Source organism: Thunnus albacares, chromosome 1 (assembly GCF_914725855.1).
Source record: "Thunnus albacares chromosome 1, fThuAlb1.1, whole genome shotgun sequence".
Classification (NCBI taxonomy): Eukaryota; Metazoa; Chordata; class Actinopteri; order Scombriformes; family Scombridae; genus Thunnus; species Thunnus albacares.
The window spans coordinates 9,313,241-9,324,544 of NC_058106.1; the positions used below are offsets into that span (position 1 = coordinate 9,313,241).

At 37.4% G+C, this 11,304-nt stretch overlaps 1 protein-coding gene across 1 annotated transcript in view; it reads left to right on the forward strand.

The window, feature by feature from the left end:
- The window catches only part of ntrk3b (neurotrophic tyrosine kinase, receptor, type 3b), a 180,190-nt gene extending 171,342 nt beyond the window's left edge, over positions 1-8,848 (forward strand). Inside the window, exons 16-17 of the mRNA XM_044370105.1 lie at positions 2,889-3,047; positions 6,638-8,848. Of these exons, the coding sequence (XP_044226040.1) occupies positions 2,889-3,047; positions 6,638-6,823 (345 nt within the window). The 3' untranslated portion in view covers positions 6,824-8,848. The remainder of the gene's footprint in view (positions 1-2,888; positions 3,048-6,637) is intronic.
- The last annotated feature ends 2,456 nt before the right edge of the window (positions 8,849-11,304 follow it).

Below are 11,304 nucleotides of genomic sequence, written 5' to 3' on the forward strand. Positions count from 1 at the left end.
GCATGGTGGTATCACTGTGCAGTAAACACTTAACACTACACACCAGTTATTGACCCACTCAAGACACTCACTCAACCATTGTGTAGATCCAATATACGCAGGGTACAAAATGCCATGAGGTTCTTCTATGTGAGATAAAGCGGTTCCTTGAAGAGCCTTTGTTTCGAGTCCTAGCAAGGATTATAAACTATTTATGAGGCACTTCTTCAAGGCACCATCTTGGGTTCTCTGAGTTTTGCAATAACACCAACACCTAACAGTTTTTTAAAGCTTGTTCTTATTAGAGTATTCTTTAGTTAGGATGACTACAGGTTAACTCCTGCAGCCTTCAGTAGTTGCACCAGTTGTTCACAAGTTCAAACTTAGCCAAGTAGTAATGTAAGTGGTGACTACATGACGAGTTATGCATCACTAAATAAAAATGAGTTGCATCACAAAGACAAGCTCTTATGTCGTGATTCGTTTTTTTACTATACATTTACACCCTCTGTTTGCTGGGTATAACTGTTATGTAGCTAACTTATAAATCTAACTTTAGCTTGGTAATTGCTAGTGCGACCCACTCACACTAAAGAGTAAAAGAGCTAATATGGAATATGGTCGACAAATCTGACCTGAAACTTGATCAAAATGGTCATTAATAAAGATGTGAAGTGGGAAGATTTTATATCACATTTTCCAAAAAAATAACCTTATGACCAAATGACGTAGCGTATGCATATATAAATAAAACAAAGTCATCTCTACATATACAGTAGTAGTATCTGCAGTTGAATTTAAAATGGTGTTTGGCCTCCTAAAACTCTTATTTGTGTTACTTATAATGCTAAAGTGACTTTTTGTTTACATAGTTGATTACTTTTGATTTATGCATTCCTGAAGTCTTTGCATTTCAAATTTTAATCAGGTCCAAACTGATTTAATAAATCACTAGTTTGAAAGTAGCTAGTTGGGGAGAACTTCACACACACTTTGTATGGATTCACCAAACGCTGGTGAAACCCAATCCTGGACTTCAGAGAAGGTTACACATGAAGGACAAGTAATGGCCAAGGCCTCATACTCAGCAAGTAAATCTGATGACTAACTAACTAGAGGACATTCTGAATAAATGCCCAGGAAGGAACAGCCTTTTTTTTTTGCAGATTGACAAATCTCATGTTTCTTTAAAACATCCAGAAAATTCATCTGCTGCTTCAAACTGACATGCAGAGTTTGTGTTTGAAAGGAAATGTGCAATGAGTGTGCTACGGAACTAGAAGGTAATTAGTAAGACTTGAGATGATTTTTAATGATTTTTTTGTTTTTTTTGTTTTTCTTCAGTACTTAAAAAGCCACACAGCGCTCACAGCTGAAGGCACACAGATGTTGGAGCTAGTAAATGGAGTTTGGAGAAGAGCTTATTATGATTAAATGAATCTGATTGTGTTGTAACCCAGAGGTACAGAGCGGAGGAAATCTCAGTGTGGGTAAATTCAGCTACAAGCTGAGAGGTTGTCCTAATGATGATTTCAGGGCTTGAGTGTTTGTGTATTTGATTTTGTTTTGTCCTTAACCACAGAAAATGAGCTCAGAATGATGCATGGATGGATGGTTGTGATGATGGATTTGTGTCTGAAACCTGCATGGGTGTTTCTACTGACTTAAAGATAAAAACCTCAAAGAGGTTTATAAATTCATCTTGTTATTATCTTCACAAAAATGTCAAAATAACAACAGCAAAGGCCAAAAACTGAACCAGATAATAATAAAAAAAACTTAATGACAGCAAAAATCACCAAGGAAGGAAGAGCAACAAATTCCAAATGAGTCAAGACTTTTTTTTTTTTTTTTGTGATGATTTTAATCAGTTGTACTGTTGAACACATCTCTTAGAGGTAGAAACAAAAGGTCAGCATGTACTAAGAACTGTAATGGCTCATCCACGCGCAGGCTTCAAAGCATGTTATTCATATCATCTGTCAATTGTGTACATTGTCTCCCAGTATGAGCCCCACAATAATCTCTGTAATTAATACTGTCCTAGGATTCTGAGCTGAAACTTGCAATACTTTGCTGTTCTTTCCCACATCAGTCTTGTCCAGCTCATCACCGCCATGATTAAAGCACAGCCACTGACATGAATGGGAAATAGATTTTATAACCATGCCTGCTAATGGAAGCTGAGAGCAAGGATGATTAATGGATGATTGTTTAATCGATTAATATCCAGCCTCAGAGGATTTACAGCAAGGGAGACTTCATTTCATGTTCTGCTGGTTTGAAGACATTAAAGAGCTTATGCAGCTGCCTCAACTGTTACCCTGCTTCATGCAAACCTTCTTATGAATGCAGGAGATTTACGTGTTGATTTGAGCAAATGAAAACAGAATTTAAACATTCACATGTACATTAGCAGCCAAAGGGACTTCTTCACCATGAGGATCCATAACCATGCATTCAGCAGTTTCCTTTTTCCATTGGTTGAAACGGATTTATTTTAAAACTGATTAGAACACATTCAATTCCAGCTTTGACACTCTGATCCTTTGCTTTATGCCAATACTTCTGCAGAAAAGGGATTGGTTTCTTATATCTAGAACAAAGGGGTGGTTTAATACCATAACCTAAAGAATTTCACATCGTGCAATTCAATTCATATAGAGCGGGTGGCAGATAACTCAGCATTTTCCTGTATTGCATCAGTGTCAACATCCAGCAGTACAGCAGACATTCAGGAGATGTTAAGCCCATCGTATCAGTTACATGCAAGGACAGTTAATCCCCTGATGCCTGGGAGTTGTGTTGATGACTGAATTTTCTAATCTGTGTTTTTAGCCACAACATTTCCATTTGCAATCAAGATCTCCTCTACTTTTTTCTTTTCTCTTCTCTTTTCTTCTCCTCAGGTTGGAGGACATACCATGCTACCTATTCGCTGGATGCCCCCAGAGAGCATTATGTACAGGAAGTTCTCCACGGAAAGTGATGTCTGGAGCTTTGGAGTCATCTTGTGGGAGATCTTTACCTATGGGAAGCAGCCCTGGTTTCAGCTGGGTAACAATGAGGTACAAAGAGCCTGAAGGATTAAAGCTAAACCTCCACACAATACATACAGTATAACCGTATTACAGTAAAGGCTGTACTTCAAGCTTTCATGCACACGATGAAAATCATACCCCTGGGTTATCCAGGGGTAAACACTGAAGTCTTCTATACATGTCCGAACATCTCTCATGGGTGGTGCAAGTGAGGATATTTATTGCAAAACAGTACATTTAATTGATCCCATGTTATTTTTAAAGAAGCGAGAAGCACAAGTAGGATAGAAGTGAATAGATTGGCCTTCCTTTACAAAGCACCGTGGAGAGTAGGGGAATACTCTGCTTTGCTTCACCTGGAGTGGAAGCAAAAACTGTCTAATAGCAGATTTAAATAAACATTGCTATTTTGGATCTTAATCTACTAGCTCATGTTGTTTCTCTTCTCTTTCTGAGAGTCACGCCTCTCTGGCCCAACGAGGTGATAAATTGATGCTGCTTTGCCACCAGACAAGATGCCGCATTACATAACACCCATGATTGGTTTGCTTTATCATTGGAGGCTTTGCTTTGAATCAATAAAATTCAATTAGGATTACTCTTGTAAAGCCAGCATATTGAGAAAATTAAATTGACCTAAAAGAATAACCTGGCATGTGGCATGCATTGCGCTTATAAGTATTTCAATTGAAACATCAATATGTTCGTGGGCTTGACACAAATTGGAATTTCTACATTTCTGTGTATCTTGAGCAGAGAGGGGTTTGAAACACTCAACTGATTAGACTACATTGCCAGGACTTTATGACAATGTAATGATAGTGTTAACTCACAGCCGAAAGATCTTTGTCTTTAATGTAACTTTGTCTTAAGATGATGTCACATTTGAATGCAATACTTGTTATGCACTTATTCAGATTCAGTTAACTCAATGATACATTATGGCAACAGTTATAAATGGGTATCAGTGGCAACAATAAATGATCACCTGGTGAGGAACTTGTTTCAAAGAGGCTTCATTCTCCACTGCACTCTATAGGCTCAATCACTCCCTCTGTGAAGCTGAACAATGAAATTTCCAACAAACTAAACACGTAAAACTGTATTTTCAATTCTAGTGGAGATCCTCAAGTTTTCAACGATACAAAAAAAAGATATATGTATATATATGCACAAGACATGTAGAATATTTCCATTTAATGGAATAGTGCGGCCACAAAAACATGGAGTCTGGTGTTTTATTCAGACTGTAAAAAAAAGGGATGTAGTCACCATGATGTTACCCATTGGTTTGTGGACTGCCATTTTGAAGCATTGAGTTTGGCGATTTAACCATTGCCATCTTGGATTTTTGGAGCCAGAAGTGACCATATTTGGACAAGAGGGTGGAGCTGACCCTAATGCTAGCTGCTAACTTGGTTTGCCTGGTGCATTTTACAGTTTATGGTTAACTGTCATAATGCTAATGCTAATTTTCCCTAGCGAAAAACAGGCTTAAAACTATTAAAACAAAATGTACTTACCAGAAAAAACTGAACATCCGACTTAGAGGGTCTTTTAGTACAACTAAATACTGAACAAGACTTTTTTAGGCCACCAAAATGTTAGTTAACCAAAATGTTACAATTAACTTTCATGAACTGAAAACACACTGTGAAATAGTGGCAGCTATGCCTATACTCTGTGAATCTGGGGTTACGTCATGGTTATACAACATAACCAATGTTCACAAGGTAGCCACGCCCTAAAGCATACCCTGCTTTGTTGTCTATTTTACTCTAAATGGGACCATAATTTACAAAATGAACATCATGCTGTATTTAAGAAGATTTGAAACTAGCGATGAAGACTACAAGCTCATTAGGAAACTGTTTACTGAGGTAATAAAACAAGTGAGAAGTAGAGTCATTTTCTAATAGACTTCCATACGATCGGTCTTCTTTTTGGAGCCAGTGGAGTCGCCCACTGCTGGCCATTAGAAAGAATGCAGGTTTATGCTATATGCTAACATGTTGCAACTACAAAACTTCAAGAATGTGCCTCTTCTGTTTAACTCTACCCCTCCTGCCTGGGCCTCTTAATAGCAGCTGATATCAAATAAGGTCAGAAGAAGGAAAATCTATATATTAACAGAAAAAATTGGATGATTTTGCAATTTCTTTTTTTTACACACAGCAGTGAGGTATTTGAGAGACAGTAAGTAAAGCCAATGTCAACAAAGTAGAGGGGTTAACCTCAATCCTAAACCTATTTTGGCATGTTTTAATTTGATGATTGATTGGAAATGGTAATGTCAGAAAATTTAATTATAATATTGCAGGTTGGTGAGGCTGTAATAGAGAGTGCAGGAAATTGAATTGCCATCTTGATATATAGACACAACCTTGTCACTTGATAGGTTTTGAATTTATCAAAAAACTTTCCATAGGTTACAAGACCATTACGGTTGTAAATGAGCTAGATTCTCTGTCATTCCTGATTACTCTCAGGATGACATGAATGTTTTGCCACATCCACTTGGTTTGGTGCTGTAGCCATGACCACTGCAGCTTTAACTGTTGGTTTTGTTTGTGATGTTTGTGATCTGGGAACTTATGCAAAGAGGCTCCATATTTCTTTGCATCAATGATTCCTCCATCCTTTCAGTCTCAGTCTCAGGGTTGCCTGTCTGTCAGGTCCCTGATACTTTAGTGGCAAGACATGAGACTCACAATACACAACAATGGAGAGAGAGGAGTGCTTTACCTTGGTAAACAGATGCAACAGATGAAACAATAGGAAAGGATTTCCCCATGGGTTTGTTCAAATATTTTGTATTGTTTCAGTTTTTCACTGCTATTGACACTTGAGTATAAACCACAGTAAAATCCTATTTGTTTAAACAAAGATTAGGTTGGTTGTACCTTCTTTCCAGAAAATTAAGCTTCAGATGGCAGTAGATTATCAAATGCTTTGTTCTGGCACCGTGTTGTTGTGCTCCTAGCTTGCAAGAGCATGAAATTGCATGACACCATAATATGTCTTACAGGGAGAGTTTATATTCTTCCTCTTCAGCTATGTTGGTAATTATTCTACGCCTTTGAAAAAAATTAAAAGACAGAAAAACACATCATATTTCAGCTGGTATCAGTACTTAAGTGTGAAGTGCAAAGAAATTAATGTTGTGACAATCCTAAAAGAAAAAAAACACACTTTTTCAGTGGGAATACAGTGATTACACATAAATAGGCCCCTTTCCATTTTCTTAAACTACAGTAGCATGGAATTGACACAAATAATAAAGTCACGACTGCAATTAGTAATCTGGCTAATTAGGGAACAAGTCCAACCGAGAAATGATCAATCACCCTATTAGCAACATCACAAACATCTACCCCCTCAGATATTCAGTATTATTGTTATTTTGTGCTGTGGGACAGGAAAAAAATATTGTTTCCCTTTAATATTGCACAAATTTAAGACTGAATGTGTTCTGTTTACTTCTTTCATCTCAGTTTCATTAGCTCAAATCTCAAAGGACAGTATGCTCAGTGTCACTGGTTTCTCATTATGAACAAACGAAAGCAATCAGTCCGAGAAAATCGTCTGTCTCACTCCACTGCCCCTCTCCTCTGCAGGTTATTGAGTGTATAACTCAGGGCCGGGTTCTGGAGAGGCCTCGGATTTGTCCTAAGGAAGTGTACGACATCATGCTTGGCTGCTGGCAGAGGGAACCGCAGCAGCGACTGAACATTAAGGACATTCAGAAGGTCCTGTTCGCCATGGGAAAAGCTACGCCAGTCTACCTGGACATCCTGGGCTAGCAGTTGTCTGGGATGGCCCATTCCTCGCCAGACAGACAGATCGACAGAGACATACAGACAGACAGACCTACACGAATCCAGGAATAACCAAACCAACCTGCTCCACTGTCGAAAAACACCTACAAAGTTTGGGAAGGACTTAAGTGCCTGCAACACTTTTGGATATAGTGGATAAAACATATTCAAAAAACACGCACTTTTACATTTTGTTTACTTGCGTATAAGATGTACAGGTTTGAAAAAGACTTTTTTTTTCCTCTAAAACTGCAAAAATACACAAAAATGGAGACAAAAATGGAAGTAATGTGGACTGGCAATAGGAAAAGGGCCACAGTTTGATTATATTAATGGAGAGAACACATCAGAGTTAAAATCTACCCTGGGTTTGGTTTTATGAATATATATATAGAAATATTACATATATTTTATATTTATTTCTTTTTGTCAAGGTGTTGAAAGGTCTGCCATGTGTGTTGCTAAGGGCTCGGCCCTGTCCGGAGATATCACCGACAAACTATTGGCAGGGACTTGATGATGGAAGCCTTACTTGCAGTCTGATTGGATGGCACTGAGCTCTAATGGGAACTTCTATGGAACAACACTGGATGGTTGAAACAAAGGAGTGCTCTGTAGAGGACCTACCCAATCAGACAACTGACAAATCTATTTTAATTTAAAAATAATGTACATATTGTAAAATTCTATGTGTCAAAATTATGTTAACTTATTTTTTCTGATGTTATTTTGGTTCCTTTTCTGACTGTGATCTGGGTATAAAGCTATGGTATTTGTTTTCATCCTTATCTAGAGGAGATTTCTCTTGGGAATTACCTGTGTAAGTACTGGTAAGTTGTCTATGTGGTGAAGGTGAATGGCAGTGAATACTGTTAGAAACACCATGACACTGAATCACAAAGACTTTGGAGAACGGTTTGAATCCATGGTTCAACACAACACTTTCCAAAAAGGTGATGAAACCTCATATCCACTTTCCAGTTCATTTGCTTTTCATGGTAAGAATAATATCTTACACCACACCCCTCAAACACATACACACACGCTTTGAGAAACTGTCCTGTCATGTTCAGGCTTTTTGGTGTGAAACTGCTTTTCCACTCTAATGAAAACATCTTTTGTAACTGAGAGTAAAAACCATAATTTTTAGTCGCAGGTGTTTGCCTCGCATTCAATTTAAGAAAATCTATAACTTTAAGGAACACTTTGACATTTGGGGAAATACACTTTGCTTTCTAGCTGAGAGTTAGTTGAGAAGCCTGATACAGCTCACATTTCTGTACAGTAAATATGAAGCTACAGCTAGGAGACCGTTAGCTTAGGTTACCTTAAATACTGGAAACAGAGGAAAACAGCTAGCCTGGCTCTTTTCAAAGGTAACAAAATCAACATACCAGCACCTCTAAAGCTCTAAACTTATTAGCTGCCTTTAACAGACACATTCCCCATAAACCCTAGACCATTGCAGGTTAAACATACAGTACATACAAGTAAGTTGCATTGACGTAAGTACCGACATTGTGGCACTAGTACATTTTCATGAGAGTTGTTTTTCGTATGCTCAGAAAGTAATCACAGTGGCTTCAACATCTAATAGCAAGAGTTCAAGTGGATGCCAATTTGTCCAGGAATATGAAAAGTATACCCCAGGGACATGCTTAAGATTGATGAACAAAATGTTCAATGAGAGATTGCAATGAATTACAGAAGCTAGTGGAGGCCAGCTCAAACGTGACATCAGGCTTTCAGCTCTTTATATCCCATTTCTTTAATCAAAATTTGAAGTGTAAAACATTACCTCCTAAGTTTTGTCATCCCCATGAGGCTGCCAGCTGACAACATGTCACACATAATATAACATAAGACAATATCATAACAAGTTACATTTTTACGGGGGTTACAGTATAACATGTTAATTAGTAATTTTCACAGGTGCTGGTAGGTAAATTTTGTTAGCTTTAAACAGAGCCGGGCTAGCTGTTTCTCCGTTTCCAGCCATTATGTTAAGCTAAGCTAAGCTAAGCTAACCAGCTGCCGGCTGTAGCTTCATATTGAGCAGACAAACATGAGAGTGCATCAATCTTCTCATCTAACTCTCCATAAGATTTCCAAAAATGTCAATCTATTGTTTTAAAGTATTCTAGATTGATACTATCAGCATCTTGTCACTTCACACTCCGTGAGAAGAAACACAATGGCTTCCTCATCCACATTTAATTTATAAGAAGAAAATAAAAACACTTCTTTTTTATTATTCTGATTTATTTTTCATCAGTTGTACATGACTCACAGTCACTCTTCTCTTCCTCGCACTCGTGGCCTTTGCATGTTTAGCTATGATGAGGTTTTACACCCGTCTATTGCTCTGATAAAACCTCTTCTGCCTCAACCAGAGAGGAGCCACTGAAGCAGGTAGATTGTGTTAATTTATGGATGGTACATCAAAAATAATCACTGAAGTAGATCAGCTAATTGTGTTGCATTATGTGTTCCATATTTTGGATAATTATTTAATGAACTGGAAAACATGAAGAGTTTTGTTCCAAAATGTGATAATAAAAACAAAACAAAACATATGACCCCCAAAAAAGCTGAACAGCAAAAATAAAAAATAAAACCAAATGATATTACTTTTAAAATGTAGTTAGTAATTACAAGTACTCAGTTGACAACATGAGCTCATTTTTGCAGACTGGATCCTGTAGATTTTTCAGACACTCAAAGATAAACCTCAGGCAACGATTTTATTTTATGTTGTATCTGGATACATAGCGTTTTGGAGTGAAACTCTTCACATCTCTTCCTTATTATCTTGACATGAATTCTCACAGTATCACAGTGTTGTCTCTGTTCCCCCTTGGGACTATGTAAATCATTAATGAGCATTCAGTTATTTCAAGTATTTTATATGAAAGGCAGGATCAAATCCAATGAGTTACCCAAAGCATTGAGTTTTTGTGTGTTCTCTTGTGGTAAAGATAAACGCTTAAAGACATTACGACACAGACCGTGATCATTTGCAGGGTATTGTAATCCTTTCATGGTGAGTTGAATATTGTTTAGAAAATTTTAAGTTTTTCTTTTCTTTACTTGGATGAACTAACTGAACACTTTTTGAAGCAAAGTTGGCATATTACCATGTACACATGTTACAGAATATAAAAATGTGGTATAACAACTGCAGTATATAAAATACTGGTATTCCATGATAGATCTTTGTATTAATGTGACTCTCTTAAGAAAATGTCTTCAAACAATCAGATGATCTCCTTTTCCATTTTGTCCTGTCTTATAAAGATGTGTGAATTTGACAAAACCTTGTCTTCATCTAAATCACTCAGAAAGCTGAACAGTATGTGTTCAGTGTGCATCTATCTTATCTGCTAGTCTTTTATTCGCTCCTGGAGTGATAGAAACATTTCTTTTCTCCAAGTTTAGAGGTCAGGACTGTCTGCAGATCAGCAGCTCCAGAGCTCATACGGATTTACTGTTTTTGTCAAAGAAATTTCAGCTGGACAGACAACCTGAGTAGCTGAGAAGCTTCTGGCTCCAGAAGTAGAAGTCCCATTCATTTTTCGCATTGACAATGATATGAAACTCACAGTTGGAGCACTAATGGTGTGGCTTGGCATGAACGTTTCCTGGTTGAATCATCAGTACAAAACATTAACAGCCGTGTTTGAAAATATCTGGTTCTTTGATAAGTTTAAAGCAGAAGCCTGTGTGCATAGAAAAATAAGGTTAGAAGTCAAGTACAACTTCCAAGGTGCAATTTGACAATAACCATCTAATCATATAGCTAAAAATTCTGTTATATGCGCTACTAAAGATGCTAAAGATGATGGTGTTGAGAAGACAGCAAACACAATCTGCTGCCTATCTTGCTCACTTTTAGATTCTGACTTATTTTTAATTAAATTGGCAACTACAGTGTTGTATTTTGTTCGCAACATTCTGAACTCCTTTCTTGTGCCTCAGACTGGCCCCTCTTCTCCATAGTAACGGTGGCCAAGCCTCATAGGTATTTTAGTATTTAGAGTAATCTGCCATGCCAAACTGGCAGACAAAAACATGACTCTGAAATAATTAAAACTGGTGACCAATAGGATTTTTACTCTATCAGGGAGAATGCTGTCTTTTTAAGTTGAGTAAAACTGCATATCATTCATTTTAAAAACTGAAATCAGAGCAGGGAAAATGTCTTCCAGAATAAATGGTCCTTCCATTTCGCATCTGTTTTATCACAGTCTGAAAGGACATCTTTTATTTTCAGATGACTCGACTCCAACCAATACAAGTAAATAATGCTCAATGTAATTTGGTGATCTGCTCATAAAATTATTCTTTTACCAACATCATGCCCCAGCCAGCCAACTGCACCCACACACACAGGCATCCTTAAGGCTTTAAGGCAAAGCAGTTAATTCTCCTGTGAGGAAGAACTTTACACCACTGAAAAGTTATTG